General features: G+C 38.7%; 1 protein-coding gene across 2 annotated transcripts; it reads right to left on the bottom strand.

Annotated features, from left to right (window-relative positions):
• Positions 1-5,323: 5,323 nt before the first annotated feature.
• LOC141015893 (sodium-dependent neutral amino acid transporter B(0)AT2-like) lies at positions 5,324-16,168 on the bottom strand. Of its 2 annotated transcripts, none has more exons than XM_073490114.1 (12): positions 14,103-14,441; positions 12,397-12,616; positions 11,603-11,760; positions 11,242-11,362; positions 10,961-11,136; positions 9,658-9,768; positions 9,324-9,565; positions 8,912-9,095; positions 8,621-8,822; positions 8,164-8,323; positions 7,860-8,022; positions 5,324-7,479 (listed from the first exon to the last, which is right to left on the bottom strand). In XM_073490114.1, the coding sequence occupies exons 1-12, from the start codon at positions 14,121-14,123 to the stop codon at positions 7,231-7,233; spliced, it is 2,007 nt and encodes a 668-aa protein (XP_073346215.1). In that variant the 5' UTR covers positions 14,124-14,441; the 3' UTR covers positions 5,324-7,230. The 2 variants fall into 2 exon arrangements, with proteins under 2 accessions (XP_073346215.1, XP_073346216.1); XM_073490115.1 differs by lacking the exon at positions 14,103-14,441 and adding an exon at positions 16,103-16,168 and having other exon boundaries at positions 6,094-7,479.
• Positions 16,169-17,777: the final 1,609 nt, after the last annotated feature.

Raw genomic sequence — 17,777 nt, 5'->3', positions numbered from 1 at the left:
TTAACCAAAAGCTAAAATGATAAAAATGATTAGCAAATGATCCTATTCTGTTTAATTTATGCTCCACACAGATGTTATATTCTACCTGAGTCATCGTGAAGTTGGGTGTGCAGGTACTGCTGTTTGGTGTAGAACTTGTTGTAGATGCAGTACACTGCAGCCATCAGAGCACAGGTTCCAGCGGACGCAGCGATGAACAGACCAACTTTGGCGTTGTCTTTGTCTAAGCGGGCATCTGTAGAGGCACAAACACATGACAAGTCTAGAGTCAGAGGTGTCACACAAGCATCCTGTCAAAATAAGTTTGCCATCTTTGTTATTTATGCCCATGCTGCCTTTCTGACATGAGAGGTGAGACAGAACAGGTTGAAGAGGGTACTTTCTACTACTACTACTACTAGATAACTCCATGAACCTTCCCCATTTGATTACTTACATTAAGACAACCTTTTTCCAGTCCAAGTGTTTTATATTTTCATGTACATATGTACAAACATTATGTAGAAATGGGCATTTTGTGCGATTTGGCGCCCCCATCAGTTTCTGAGTGCAACAACACTGTTGTAATTATAAATCCCAGAGCTGTGAAAATGTATCAGACCTAATGAAGGTGCTAACTACAAACAAAACACATTACATGTTAACAATGTTATGTGTTGAAAACTTGTATGTTGAAGTAAACATGTATGTAACGCTGTGATCCTCTCCTTTCACTGAAGTTACATAGTGCAGAAGCAAGTGATGGGGGGGCAGAGTGGCTGAGACAGAGACACCATTCGCCCCATTGCAAGACACTGTACCATCAAAGTGATTTTAAAGCTGTTATTTTAAGGTAAAAAGTTACGTAATGTTGCTTTAAATCTGCAAATTAGGCCTTCTCTAATTACATTTGCACTATTTTGCAGAAATTTTCGGAGCAAAAATCTAAACATTGGATAAATCCAAGTTCAAAATGCTTGTATTATATTGTTGATATATTAGAGTCAAAGGTTTTTACAAAGGGGATTTTGGATGTCTCTTTATATCATTCTATAAATCAGAAAATACTGTCAACAACTATAAAATATCACTTTTCACCATGCTTTTAGGAATAAAATGTTCTATAAATAAGGCTATGAATTATACATGAACAAGCCCCTCTGTTAAAACCTTCAGACTACAGAGGGGAGAAACACTGGGGAGTTTGGTGCATGTAAGTGCTGCTGAAGTGGAGACTTCTGGCTCAGAGTCTGAGAAAAACACTCTTTTTAAGAAAATGGCCTTTAAGTATATGTGTTGTAAAGTTCCATACATTTTTAAGATGGTGAATAGGGTAACTAATAGATATCACAATGAAACATTCCCAGTTGATTACTTACATTAAAACAATTGTTTTTGTATAGCAAGTTTTCTGATATTTTATGTTTGAATATGCAAATAATGCTAACTAGTTTTAACATTTGCTAATTAACTTTAATTTGCATAACAGAAATGTTTTTTTATTTCCGCTACTCTGAAATATGATTCGTTATGGAAGCAAAATAACCCAAAATCTCAAAAGCGCATTAAAATTTCATCCGTTATGCCTCAGCGTGCACAGGCTGGATGTCTGCAGCTCTGCTGAACAACATGTCTTTCAACTTGACTCACACGTTTGCTTCGCATTTAAATTAGTGGTTTCCTCTTTTCTTAGCAGGTCCCGTATGTGTGGTGGAGGTGGAGGAGGAGGAGGAGGTGCTGCCGGGCCCTGATGGGGCCTGATCTCCTGCTCAGACTGCAGAGTGCTCTGGGAGCTGCTCAGTGGAAACACCAGCAACAGGCAGAGAGCTGCAAGGCCCGCCATGTGGGTCATCCACCTGTACACCTACAAATGAAAAGAGAATTTTTTTTTTTAAAAATGATCAAGAAAACATGAAAATTATCTTTTTGTGAGCATTTACTTCAAAGGATTGATTATTTTTAAAGTTTGGTACATGCATGTTGTCTCCCGGATGCTAACAGGGCTAGTTAGCGAGTTTTAAAGCTCACCATAAGATTAAACAACACAGTAATTGTTTTTCACGTTACAGCTTGTTGTCAATAGTTAATCATTTTCCACTCGTAGCAAACCCAACCTGGTCCTGCTCTAAAAAAAGGCCTCTGAAACCAATAAACTTCCTATTCTACTCACACACATTCACTTTTATACAAAGGTAACATTTAAAACAGATCTTGTCAATTGTGTTTACCTGAGGTCTAAGCGAGGATGTCGTGTGTCTCTGCCGGGTGTTGGTCGTTGCCTCTCTGGCTGACTGAAGTGAGACTGCATCCAAGACAACTGGACTCCCCAGACACCCAACATCTCCACGGGGACACCTGTGAGTACTCTTCCACACAGGCATATATGTTAGGAAGTGGCTCACATAAGTGTTGAGACGGACGAAGCAGTCTTACAAAGGAGGTAAAAATAAAATGATGTGTGAATATTTTTAGCAAAGTTCTGTTCTTGCACAATGTTTTGTAAGAAGTTTGCACTGAAATCTAAAAACACTGGAGAGAGGACAGTCATGTGCTAGTAATGATTATTTAAAGATCTTTTTGAAAGGTTTTGAGCTTTCTAATATAAAAACGACAAACCAAATAGGAGCCTAAATGTTTTTGCAGAGGTCACACAACCTCCTGTAACATGACGTGTTCAGCAGAGGAAATGCTCTGACTTGAGTGCAACAGAGCTCCCTGCTGACACATAAATGTACTGCTTGAAACTCAGGCAAGTGAAAGAGTTCAGGATTTGAGTCCAAGCAACTACTATGCAAAATTATAGGATAATATGTGGATATTTTTTTATTTGAATATGAGAAATAACAGAAAACAGTGACCTGAAGGATTCTTTGGAGAGAAATGTCATTATTTATTTTATTGCCACATTTGGTAACTAGTAGTTTAACTATATTTTGCAGCAGCTTGCTGGTAGTTCAACTACATTCATATTTGTATAGTAATTCAAAAAGTTAAATTACTTTTCTTTTTTGCCTCTTTGCCATGTTAACTACTAAACCTGCAAGCAAAATTATTTTTTTTTACTTCACTGTTGCTTTTCTACTGTAATTGAAAGCTGACATTCTTTGCACTTTACTTTATGGTTTATATTTGCATATATTATATAAAAGTGGGGATTTAAGCAATAAACTCAGTTAACTGGCATGTAACGTTTTTGTAATATATTTTATCATAATTTCACATTGTCAACCAATCTTTTTCTTACAAAAGGCCTTCGTCAGGGCAAGGGCCTTTGCCCTGACGAAGGCCTTTTAGGCTGAAACGCGTTGGCATGTTTTTGTTAGACTAGCCATGTACTAATAAAGGCGTTTTAATCATTACCCTCTTGAGTGCCTCAGATCTTTCCTTATAGATTTTTTTCTCTGTTGCATACACACAAAAACTGGAACTATGCAAACAATTCTGAAAACTTTCAAGCTCGTCTATCAAAACCAAAACTCCAGACTGCCAAACTCCAAGCACAATTACAGTTGTCACTCAAATAGAAATATTAAATCAAGATTGCAAAACTCTAAATACAAATCTCATTTGTTCACCTTGAAGAAAGAAACTGGTCTTCAGATTGTCACACCCTTGTTACCAATTAGTTTCACTTACTTCTCACTGTCTCTAACTAAATTGGCAAAACACTGACCTCTACCGTGTGCTACAAAGAGCCCAATTTGAGCTCATAGGAAAGACTCGTGTATTGTATTCTATCCCCATACAATGATTGTGTCAATGCAATATTTATATTATATATTCACAGTATTGTACAGCAATTATGACAAGTTTAATGCTGTATGTACCATTAAATCCAATAACATTTAAAAAAGGTGAAAAAGGAAACAATTTATATACAATTTTATACATTTGAATATATAACATGGCCTCATGGAGCCTATATACAGTATGTAAACAGTATTTAGATGGCTGTGTTCTAAATTTAAGACATAATCATATGACCTGAACTGAACTGAACTGAAGAGGCCTCTTAGATGAGAGGTGAAACGTCGTGACGAAACTGAAACAAGTCCAGTTGCCTACAATATAGCACTTCGAATTACCATGACCTGGATGACTGAGAACCTTCATCAACAATCATATGATAGCTGAGTGTATCATTTTGCTGTAAAGAATCAGTTTTGAGGAGCAAGAACCTGCTTTTGAGTTCAGTGTCTCATTTCACAAGAGATATGTAGAGTACAAAATGGTTAGCTGTTTGAGCTGTTTGAAGAACTGAGCAAGAGATTCAGGAAACATGTTTAAACAACTGGGAAGAACTGTAAATTTATTAATTCACTCTTGTACAAGTTTTCCTGAAACTGCAGGATTATTATGAACAAAAATTGTTTTCTTTTTTAGATGCATAAAAAATGTATTATATTTTACTTTACCCTTTATTTTTTATGTTAATGAATAAACTAGAGATCTACACTGTATACAGTATAGTTATTCACCCTATCAGTCTCAGAGTTGGTGGCTTTGAAACACTTTTCAGTAAGGGCAGTGTGTTCTTTGGGCAAGGACACTAAAGCTGCTGAAGGACTGATTGATAAGAAAGAAAAACAAAGACATGTGCCGAAACTGTTTTGAAAGCTACAATACTCTAGGTCTTGATAGCTACACGCATCTTGTTTCAGGCCACCTGCACCTTTTCGACAAATACAAACTGAAATCTACCTACAATCAGTCAAAGCTGTGAAGACTTCAAAACATTTCCCAATCAGGCAGATTCAGTTTCATCCTGCCCAATCACAGGTCAGAATGAAAAGCATATCTTCATGTTGTCTTTATATACAGCTGTTCAGATGTTTACCCTGGCAGAAGTCTCAATATGCTTCAACTTTTCCCAGGAAGATAAAGTGTAGGTGGGCGCCAGCACACAGCAAGCGTGTTTAGGTAGAAAACATGAGAAGTACTCTTCACTCTGTAGAAACTGAAAGTCTCCAGGCTTTCAAATCATTTACAAAACCACCAAATGCTTCAGTGGAGACACCCTGCAGGAAAAACTAGAAAACTGTGTATTGTGTTTTCCAAGGTAGATTATAAAAAGAAAACATCACTATCTGAGGGAGCAGCTGTATGACATTCAATCAGTGTCCCACTGATCATATCTGCTGCGTCTTGACAGGAATACTTCATTGCTAAATACTCAGTTTTTGGTCAACTTTCAAGTTCTCACAACACTGAACAGGAACTATAAGCACCAGCCAGCTCCACTGTACATACCTTGAAATGTTAACATAATGCATGACAGGATACAATAAAACAACATACTGTATTTAACAAATTTATACCAAAAGGAAGGATGGAGGAAAATGAGTCATTTGTGCACTGAGTTTTAATCAAGTATTTCCTTTGTACAACTAATTTAAAATTTCAAAATAACATTTTGAATTCAGATTTAGAGCCCTTTTTGAAAGACAATAGACAAACGTCCTCAAAAAAACTTTTGGAAAATGTAAATATAGAAAAGAGAATACCGAAGAAATAAAGTCTGAGCAAGTTTAAACTGCAAGCTTGAGCTGCATTTCAAATGCTGATGTGTTGTTGGAAAAAAATAGCTAAAATATATTACATTGTGATGACATTATATTACATTTTCTTAAAAAAAAATCATTATATACACACAGACTACATACACTATTAAAAAGTGGATCTGCCAAAAGAAAAGTCTTAAAACAATACATAGTATGTTGAAATGCTTTTAACATTTTGTTCAATCAGCCTCTTTACATCTGAAGGCACTTAGTTTTGGTACATACATTTTACAGCTTTTAAGGTTGATTCATCCTTGATAGTAACCCACTGAAAATGTAAAAAACTACACTTTCAATTTCATAAAAAGGCTACGACAAAAAGACAATAGTGACCAAACAATTAAGTCTAAAAAAGAATTTACAAAATAGACACCTTAAATTTACAGCCACATAAAATCTCAAGTGAAGTACTTTGTGTTCATTGTCTGTTAAAACAAACATGCAGCTTATTTCTTCTTAAACCAAAGCTTAAAAAAACATAAAAAAAACAAAAAAACTGTCTTGCAAATTTTCAATTACATGTGTTCTTGAGTTTTTTTTTTCCTTTTTGCTTGCGCTATATACATATTTACATTAAAATAGGATTTAACCTTAATATTTGTACCATGTTGTCACTTTACAAACCAGTTCAGTAAAATCAGACAGCAGGCTGTCAACAGTCCATGTGCCTGTGAGCTCCACAATACTGCAGGAAGGATGATTTTTCCCCCCCCCTTTCGTAGCTAATGTCAGACATCACTGAAATCAACATAGTTGATGGAAACTTGATATCTTCTAACAATAAAAAGAACAGTGAAGTGAAAATCACCTCAAGACAAAACCAAAAGCTGTATTCTCAAATACAGTTCTATCAGCTGTTCGGTTTCAGGTTGGTTTGCACAGAAAAGGTTATATACCTATAAAATAAATTGTGTAGCTACACAATTCACCTGCAAACATACAGTGTAATATCAAACTGAAGAACCACAGAGACTCAGGTGTTTGTTGAGCTGTAAACATAGATGGCTTCTGTGTAGGGATAACGTTAACACTGTACCTAGTTTAAGCATAGCTGAATTAACTCGTTCCTGGTGTAACAGTCTCACACTGACATTCCGGTTTCAGGCTCAGTCTATTGTAACTCAACTCATACAGAAGAAACAATAGTAAACTGACAATTTTTGCGACATTCATTGTCAAAGTGGCATTTATGGATTATAGACATGAAGAGGTGCATCTCTAAAAGTGTAAAAAGACTGATATAAACACAGGACATTTTCCAAAAAATGGACAGGGGAACTTTTTGGACAAAACAAACAAAAAAAAAAAAGGTAGGAACATGATGTGATGTCTATGGCTTATACCAAAAACTGTGAAACATTGTTTTTGCTCATATGGAAAATGACTCTGTAACAATCAACAGTGGTTGAAAATTCTACCTCATAGTTACCACACAGAAATAAGTTATTTGTTACATATCTTCATTTATTCCATATCACAATAAAAGGACTACCCCGTGGATATGTTTGGACTTAATTTATGTTAAAATAAAAAAGTGGAAAATGTTTTTAAATATTAAAATAATGTATCTTTTATCACACATTTTGCTCCCTGTGCCACAGCTGCACTAAAAGCTGTGACATAATTGAATTGAACTGTAAATTTGACTGCTTACTGCCAGTCATTCCTGACTGTGTAACATGTCCCATTTTTAGTAAGAGGAAGCAGCAGTTCCACTCATTTGGTCCAGCTCTGACATGTCAGTCATCGGAGTTTCACACTTGTCCTCACTGTTAACAATGCTGTACTGACCAATCTCTGTATCTCTGGAGGTTTGCTTCATTCTGTCCCGCAGAACAGCGTGGATCAGAGCTACAGGGACGGGCGTCATGGCAAATATGATCAGCAGGGCCAAAACAGCCAGAGCCCAGCCAGGGTACTCCAGGTACTCCTCAGAAGCCTGAAAAAATTAAAAAAGAAGTCAATCATTCAAGAACTTAAACAACTAGAACGATTGACTGTTCTGCAGTACATATTCAGTGTGAAGTGAGAGATATTCCTCAGCAATTATTTCTTTCAAGCAGGGAAGTAGGTGTGGAGTAGGTGTTGTGGTAGTTGTTGTTTTAAATGGTGCAAAAGAGCTGTTTGCCTTACTCAAGATGCAACATGTCTTTGGCAGCTCTTGTGGTTCAAATCGTTGCTTTCAGATTTTACTATACTTAACAAACCCCGCAGACAAAAACATGTCAATGCCCAAGGCCATTTTAAAGAGATGTTTTTGTTTTCATGATTAAAACATGTTAAAGGAGTATTATTTCTGTTTAATATTGTTCCACATACCGTCTCATGGTTCCATGCCATATATGTTGGGTGTTTGATGAACATACGAATGATGGTTGCTGCCAGCAGCCCCAGCATAGCAAGCAGGCAGATGTATTTCCACAGGTACTTGTAAATCACACTGGGACGCCAGCCCAGCATTACCTCAATGTCATCAAGGAATCTTCAGAAACACAGAGTGGTCAACTTTCAGAAATGACATATGTTTGTGACAAACACTGATAAGACTGAGAGCAAAACTGATCTGTTGACATTTACATCGGATTTAAGATGAAAATATGGAAGAAGAAAAAAAAGACCTCACCTGTCAGCTCCATATAGCCAAGACACACTGAAGGTCTCAAACACCACCACAATGATGAGGGGCAGAGTGGCAGAGTAATCATCAAACATCGTAACAAAGTAGTTCCCACAGCGCTGGGTGAAGAGCAGACCAAGTAGAAAGCCAATGACGCAGCTGAAAACTGCAACAACATAGAACAAACATGTTAGGATAACACACAACTTATAGAGAGCAGATACAATCAAGCACTGAGGAGAGAAAAACATTTGTGGTTTATCCGGAATAACTGCAGCAGGTAAATGTAATAGTGTAGTACCAGGGTAGTGAAGTAAGGTGTGTATAATGAGTTAATTGCAGAATCAAAATTTTACTGCGTTGGTACACACACCATCTTGTCACAAATCTAGATAACAAACTATCTTGAGTCATGTCAGTAATGAGACTATGAGGCTTGCACAGAGACAAAATGGGTGTTTACTTGTGAGTTTGGTCTTGTTGTTGGCCAGAGTTTTGAAGCGGTCAGTGAGTGGAGCGAGGATGCCCTCCATGGTGCCAAACATGGTGCTGAGTCCTAAGTTGAGCAGCATGAGAAAGAAGAGCGCTGACCAGAAGGGGCTGCCGGGCAGGAGTGACATGGCCTCTGTGAAGGCAATAAAAGCTAGACCTGTGCCTTCCACACCCTGAACGCAAACAGGAGTGCCAGCTTTAGTTTTTATGTACAGCACATCAAATTAAAACAATTCCATTTAAGCAAATTAACAGTCTTTACCTTCTGCATCTCCTTTTCCAGGTCACACTCTGTTAAATTGCCAGGCACCATATTTCCATACTGTTTAAACCAGGCAGTGTAGTCCTCTACTGCCACAGCACTGGGATTAGAATAGTCGAAGCTTGGATTCAGGCTCGTGTCCAGATTCCCACTGTGAAGCTGGTCTGATAATGTCTTCAAATTACTAAGAAAAGAAAAAAAGACAACAGAAAATGTAAGTGAAAACATGCAGTTAATGCAACAAGTTAAAAAAAACAACAAAACGTTATATATTTGTCAAGACAAACATCCCATAGTCTATGCCAATGTGGGGGACAAAGACATATTTACACAACAGAGACTTAAATTTAAAGTCATGATTTATGAGTGTTTTGATGCATAACTCAGTCTTTGCCCTCTACTTAAAACATACCTGACAACACACTCTGTGACCTTTTGTTTGGCCCGGAAGCCGAGCACAGAAAACACCACAAGAGTAGCCAGCACAGATGTGAGGAAGTTTATGGACGACACAGTGAAGGCATCACGGTGACAGTTGTTGTTCTTGGGGTTGTAGGAGGAGTAGGCAATAATGGACCCAAAGCCAAGGCCTAAGGCAAAGAAGACCTGTGTTGCTGCCTGCCGCCACACCTGCACGTCTGCCCAGATTTCCAGCTACAAATGTGTAGAGGGAACAACAAGGGCGTCAGAGAAATATTCATATCTGCAGCCCTTCTCTACACTGCAGACATATTAAGTGCAGATACCTTGGGGTAGAACATGTAGCTGATTCCCTCTAAGGCCCCATCCAGCAGGAGTCCTCGGACAAGGAAGCAGAACAGCACCACATAGGGGAAGATGGAGGAGAAGTACATCACCTACGAAATGAGAAAAAATTATTTAATTAACAAGCTAGCAGTGAAAGCCAGTTATTTGTTTCTATCTGTATGCACAGGTACGCTGGGAGAACCTCTCTTGAGCTGGCTCCCTCTCTTTTTTGCCAAATATTTACAGGAATAAATGCACTACAAATTTCCATTTTTCTTGTTAGTAAGCTGCATCCCCACGGTCTCTTATCCTTAAATTGCTTTGTTACATTCCTTATGCTTAAGTACACTGTCTTTTAGTTTGTTCCCTTCTGAATCCTACTAATTTTGTAGCTATAACAACCAATTTTCCCCACAGAGATAATAACTGACGTTTCATCTAATCTGCTGCTTCTTAAACACTGAACATATGGCCCCTGTAATTGAGATGCCAAGTGCTTAAGGCAGTAATTGCGTGAAACACCTGATGTCAGCCTTAGTGGGATAAAACTTCAACTAAGATGTTAGCTTGAACATAAAACACAGAAAAGAATATTTTCCACATGGTATGTTTGTAGAACTTGTGTGATAGGAAAAACAAAACAACACTGTAGTTTTTTAAAAAAAAGTATGTTTACTTCTTAAAAGTACTGGGGGAAGTTGTGTAATGTGGATTGTGCCATTTGAACTGGGTCAACACCTAAGCCAGACATTCCAGAAACTCCACACGCACAGCAAACACTGAAATCTAAGCCCAACACATGACTGGGATTTGGACTGAGAACTGAGGACCCAGAATGTCCAAACAATGAAACATGCAATGCATTTTTGTGATTACGTTTTTCAGTAAAACGGGGCTTCCTTTTACGTTTTTTTCATTTAATGCTCGGTCTTCTGCTCAGCTGGTCCAAAAGTAAACACTGTTATGTGATGAAATGAACTTAACACCATGGAACATACTTATTTTTCATATCAAACCAACCTTTCCCTTTAAAAATGCATACACATCTGCATGTATGAACCGCCCTACATGAATATCATAATGTATATAACATATTTATGCCATTAATTTAAATCCAATGTTTGAAGTAATAACTCATCTATTAAAAATCTATTTAAAAATGCTTCAGTCCAGTAGTTGCAGTTTATAGCTCCTGATTATCTGACAGTTGTTAAAAATAAGCAAAAAATACCAAATTCTTTTAAAGCCACAGCTTCACTGACAGTAAAATCAACACTGAAAGCCACAACAGATCACAGTTACCTTGACAGAGGTCTTGATACCCTTGAACATTCCCAGGCACACAATGGTCCAGGCCGCCAGCAGACAGCAGACGATGTAAGGGTTGAAAGAACCTGTCTCATCAATCGAGTCTGTGATATCCAAAGCTTTGCGGTACCAGAAATACGATGTGGCGGAGCTCTTTTCACATTCTTTTACTGGTGTAAAGAGGAAAAAAATGATGATTAACTACAACTCATACATTAACAATTAAATAATTGCTCATGTCTTGTCAGTTTTGAACCTTAATGCTGCGTGTTTACCTGTTACATTCCCCTCTTTAGGACACTGCTGCCAAGGTAAAGGGTACTGGAATGAGTTCCCAAGATAGAAAAGACTCCATGCAAGGATCACATTGTAGTACAGAGCCACAAAGAAGCACACCTGAGGACAACAGGATTATCAAGTTAGTAAAAAAATTACATAATGTATTAAAGGATAGATTCAATTGGATAATACACATACAGCACTAAGAATGTGGTTTTCTAGACGGGCAAATGGAAAACAAAAAAATTACTGATTGAAGCAGAATTATAATGGCACCTGAAATGCACCTAACATCATATACTGAACGATCTAATACTATTAGAAGGTGGGTCAATCATTTAACAATCAGTTTCTTACCACACAGCTGGAGTAGCCAATCCCTGCAAGCCTGGGGGAGATGTACTTCCAGACTCCGATGCTGCCCTGTCTGATGGCCTGACCGGCTGCAAGCTCCAGGAAGAACAAGGGAATGCCCACAACCAGCATGAGCAGCACGTACAGGAAGAGAAACGCTCCTGAGGATAAAAGGTGACCAGCACTCAGTTAGTAAAGGAGCTTTGATACTCTGTAGGACGAGAACCGTTCTGATTGCAGGACAAAATGTTCTTTTGAAAATATATTATATCTATGCTTCCTATCCTCCCTAGCAGATTTGTTTTTTTATCAAGAAAATTGCAAACACAGCACCTCAACTGTTCCATAAACTTACAAAAAGCATTATTACATTATGGTTTAAACACCTTCAACTTGTGCCAGTCTGAACCCAAAATTGATTAAATTGTTATGGACTGTGTCTGTATTTTCCCTTGGAGTTTATGTTTCTCCTGGCAACAGACAAACACCAGATGTGGGAACTTTAGAGCAGCAGTGTTCAGTTTAGTTTCAGTGTTAGTTCATAGCGTACAGCTCAGATTCAGAGGCATACATTTGGTAGTTAATGCATTTATATGCATAGTTATAATATTAATGTGGTCTCTTTTTCACCACATGCACGTCCTGTGAGGATGACACTGACTACCCACTCTCATTTGAGTCAATACTGTCTATCCTGCACACACAATATTTGTGTTTGGTCCCACAGGACCCAAACTTGTAGCAGCCATCTAACACAGATGATAATAACAATAACAATAATAATCATCGGTACTCACCTCCTCCATTTTGATGGCACAAATATGGAAATCGCCAGACGTTGCCGAGCCCGACACTGAATCCCACCTGAGCCAAAAAATACTCTATTTTACTGTTCCATCCTGCTCGAGCGGCAGGCTCAGACGAGCCCTGCTGGTTCTCCTCACCAACGTAGCCGTCAATCCTGGACTCTGCAGTTCCTGTCGTGTCATCATCAGTTGGCAAAGGCTGCTTCTCCATCTAAGACAGTAGGGGACAAAAGAAAAAAACTGGTCAAAATGTTAAGCAGTACTTTACCACTGCACTGGTGAAGTAGGACTAAAGACTGTGGCTGATTATCCACGATGGTCAACCCAGCTATGATTTTTGTACAGATTTATGAGGACTTTTCTGCCACTAAACAGTTGTTTTGGGGAAGCTCCAGAGTCATTTGTGGCCTTTATTTGTTGTGTACCACAAATAGACCTCCTGCTCTAACTCCAGCCAGAAATTATAGTATTGTATTTGCTTTGGTGGTGTGCATACTTGCTAACCCTCCCGATTTATCCATGAGACTCCCGTGTTTTATTGCCCTCTCCTGGATTCCTCCCAAGGTCACAATTCTCCTGTATTTCTCCCAATTTATGACAAATTATTGCACCTGTCCCCTCTTTTAGTTATCACAACCTGTCTTGACACTGCACAGCATGTAGACTCACTGTTCTGTTGCGCCTCGTCCAGCTCAATGAGTGAGAAAGAGACGGGGAAATGGAGAATCGGAAGAAATAAGCAAATTTCAGACACCCTGGGAAGACGAATTTGCGGTTCTTATTGAAAAATTTTAAAGAAAGGGACATAGATTTTGTAAAATCTTCCACATCATTTTTTTCCTGCGGATCACTGAGGTTGCACTGACGTCAGTCACTAGCAAGAGGCTGATAAACACAGGCAGTGGCATGCATGGACTCTCTAAGGGTCAGCAGCATAAAATGGATGAAAACTGATGAATATCTGTTTACGCCAGATTCATGCAAGTTCATGCCAGAGGGGCAAATTATTCTGAATATTCTGTAGAGTTAAAAGTAAAAGTATTTAACATAGAAATGCTGTTGCAGTGGCCTTATGTTGGTATGTTAATTCTTCAGAAGTCACCAGAATGCATGAAACAAACTTCAGACAGATTTTTCTCAGGGAAGTTCCCAGTTCCCACACTTTTGTTTTCATTCCACATTCAGCTGCCAATATATTACATACTACTATGTAGTTCTGCAATATATCCTACCTTCATGTGTGTCTTCAAATTCTGCTTTTAATTGTTTTGAAGAGGTGTTCGTTCAACTATATGGCCATTTTGGAGTCTTTCCAATACCGTTTCATGAACGAGGGTAGGACTTGTTGCAGGTTAGCTTTAGCTTGGCAGATGGACACTGGAGCATCTGACAGTAAGCTGCCCAGGTATCACACCAGGTGGTTAATCATTGCACTAATGATATCCCTCTTATAACACAGGTGTAAAATAAACCCTACTGAGACCAAATGGGTCCAATAAACATATATATTTACATTACTTACAGCCCTTGGAGCCTAACACATGTTCATATCATCGTTTTTAACTGATAAAGTCTTCTGCACTCCTACTACACAAGGCAGTGTGAGCTCCAGCATGGCCAAGGCTGGATTAACCCGACCGTCTGTCTTTGTCTGGACTGTAAACAAAGGCACGACCGATAAAAAAAGACAAACTGACCTGTTCACCGGCTAGTGTCATCAACGAAGAGGTAGAAGAAACACCGAGGGAGGCAGGAAATGAAGAATTTGGAGCGAATATTTTTGTTCTTCGGTCCGTTCAGCGGAAACGAGCACGTGCAGCCGCGGCTGGGACCCTCTGTGATGTCAAACAGCGCGAGCTAACTTATTCTGCTGTTTCTGCTCCTCAGATGACACCAAACACACGAGACACTCCGATGGCGATATTTAACTCTACAGACATGTAATATAAATCCGATGCAGGCGATCGGCGTGCTAGTTCCGCCACAGACCGCGCTTTCTCGTGGTTGGTGAATCTGTGGGCTCGTTTCTTCCGCGTGATGCAACACAATGAACCCCACCCCACCTACTACACAATGGTGACTTCAGGGACTGTACGAAATCTGGCCACCCTGTTAGCACGGGCACTAGTACACAAATACAGAGCACACCAGAGGAGTGCAACATGTGGCGACTAATAGTTAGGGCCCGAGCACGAATCTCGATTTTCGTCACATCATCATCATCACTTTACATTTAAATGACTGATTGTTGAAAATAACCAATGATCAAAATTGTTGAATATTAGATTATTGTTTTGCCCAGATTAAATAATAATGATCATTTGCAGCCAACATTTGAAGCTCCAATTAACTTTATTTTGAAAGCTGGCAGTGAATCTAATGGCTCATTGTAATGCAGTGGTGGAAGAGGTTTCAGGTCATTTCTGTGGGCCTATAAGTAAAAAATAAAGTAGTGATACCACACGGTGTAAAAAAGACTCCATCCTGCCAGTATTATCAGCAAAATATACTTGTAGTAGCCTATTATCAAGAAAAATAAGAGTATAATATTCATTACAGTCATAGAAAAGAGGCGTTTGACAATATTTATTTTTTTACAATGCATTTCTTATAACTGGCTTATTACCGGTGTGCTAATTTAATCTACTTGATACACTATTATATTTGACAATAAAGAACTGATAGCCTGATTTTAGCTCTCAATTAAATATGGTGCAGTTAAAAATACAATATCTTTCTCTGAAATATACCTCAAAGTACTTCTGTACAGTACTCAAATATATGTAGTTAGTTGTTTTCCAGCACTGCTGTATTTTTTGTTTTGTTTTGTTTTAATGAAAGGGTTGCCGGGGAAGTTGACATTTTGCGGTCAAACTCGACATTTGCAACTTGTAGCTCAATTTAAATGGTCTGCATGACTGAGTCCCGATGGCTCTCATACACACACACCGGGGGCCTTGAACGCCGCATAACCCTAACACTGATCCTCTTAGGATTTTATTTTCCAACACGTGCGACATGCCAGGTTAAACACGCAGTTCAAAAGCGGAAGTAGATACACCACGAGCCCATAATTAGGCATATGTATGTCAGAACAGGAGCTGTCAAAATAATAAGTTTACCAAAGTTGAAGGAATAAAGTTGAAATCACTTGATCTCCTTTGATTCCACGTTTCTAGTGTCAAACGTTAACACGTGGCATGTGTGCACCTTCTCCACCTCACCTGAGACAGTTTCTTATCAGATAACAACTCTGTTTTAGATCATGTTAGTTTATGGGGAAAAAAAAGGAAAAATCATCGGCTGATGCAACAGTCTCCTCCTGTCATCACCGTTTTCTGGCAGACTAGAACAAAGTGTCGTTTAGTGGCTACAACAGTATTAATGTTCAGTTTATGCAAAAATGTCCTTTTCTTTAGTCCAACAGGATTCACTGTCCATTTATCCGGTCGCACTGACCTGGCACACTGACATTTCTCTGGACCTCACCGCGCGCGCGCGCACACACACACACACACCCACACACACACACACATACACACACACACACACACACACATTGACACACGCTGTATGCCACGTATGCTTGTGTTGGAGTCAAAACACACAAGTCTCCTGCCACGACTTAATCAAACACAACAGTATGCTCCTACGCGCTTGGAAATAATGTCATGCATCTATAATAACGTATAAATACCTTGTGACACAAAAAGCAGAGATCCCTGGAAAATGATCCCAAACGTCCTCAAACTCAAAGTCAAGTGAGGAATGGAAACCCCCGCTTGTCCAGCTTCACCTGACTCCGCCTATCTCCTCTATTGGAGGATAAAATGGGGCCTTGTCTACCTCCTGTTTAGGACTGTTGTGAAATGTGACACCCCACTTTCCCATTTTTTCACCTCCATGTATGGATGCCAGAGATTGCCCCTGTCAGCACTTGCTGAAACTGGTTAGAAAAGTGTTTTCTGTTGTTTTTTATTTTATTTCTTGACATTAAGGCTTAAAAACGCTGATCAAAACCCTTCTCCACACTGCTGGAATAATATTCTGGAAAGTAAATGGTTCATCTTTATTATTCTATTTGTTAAAAAGTCTAAAAGAAAATATTAGGATCAGCCTTTATTCATTAAATGTAAGGTTTAAACTCTCTCCGGGTTGCTAAAAATCAATCACAAATTCCAAGAGAGAGAACACAAAAGACATGACCTCAGCCTTGACATTTTTCCCCAATGTGTCCCAACAGGTGAGAGACTGAGTAAATATTTTTATCTCTAAGGTGGAGTGGTAGAGGGCAGGGCTGTGCAAGGTGACACACCTCTGCTCTGTAAAAGGTTTCAATAGAAGAGAGAGAAAAGTGAGGAGGGAGATACCTGCAGCTCTGCTGAGACACAGGACAGGTTTAACTGTCAGTGGAGACACACATAGACAGCTGTTAACATCCGGAATAAAGTATCAGAAGCCTATCAATCCCGGTAAGTTGAATTAACATCCATTTTTTACTAATCAGAGTCTGTAGTAGTCAGAACTCGTAACATTTAAGACTACTTAAAATACTTGAAGGAATTTGGACATGACCATGAATCAGAACTCAAAGACATGTCAGATATATTTTTTTATATATATTTTTGTATGCTGCTAGTTATGTTTATAGCTATTTCAAGAAATATGTAGCTACTGTTAATTAATGCTTTTTGTCCATTATTGAATTTCAAAAGTCTAATGTGGATTTACTGACGTCCAAAACATCTGTACACTTAACTGAATCATGGTGCATGTCCCTATTGTAACACATTTTTTTGTATTTTGCAAAATTATGACTAAAACATGACCTTTTTTCCTCCCAAGTTGCGTTGTAATATAAATATGACCTATGAAGAGTACATGGAGTACGTTATAAGAATACTGCATGGCTGATACTGGGTGTTATGTAATAGTTATCAATAGGTGGCTGAGGTCTACTTTTCATTACAGTTTTGTAGGACATTAATTCTCAGTATGCTGAATATCTTAAAATATACTTTCACTTTTTCATTTCAGAATATTGTGCACAAATTGCCACGACAATTGCTCTGTCTTACACTTTTATTTTGAAATGCTATACCACATATGAGTACAACACCAATTTGGCACTGACTGTATGAACAAGTAAGATGGTAACAAGTCATTTTGAATGAAACCAGTCTTAACGAAGTGTAATTGACACGTTCGCCCCGTTGATACCAGTGATCCCAGTATTGAAGGGCGCTGAGGAGTTGAATGGTGAGACACACTGTATGGTCGTCAGACTGGTTGGGCGACCTGCTCACGCACATAATCCCAGGTTACTGAAGCAGAGGCTGACGTCAACTCAAACAGGGGAAAAGTAAATTTGA

This window comes from Pagrus major, chromosome 20, assembly GCF_040436345.1.
Source record: "Pagrus major chromosome 20, Pma_NU_1.0".
NCBI classification, from domain to species: domain Eukaryota; kingdom Metazoa; phylum Chordata; class Actinopteri; order Spariformes; family Sparidae; genus Pagrus; species Pagrus major.
The sequence above is the reverse complement of the archived record's forward strand: the minus strand, read 5'-3'. Positions and strand labels throughout refer to the sequence as shown.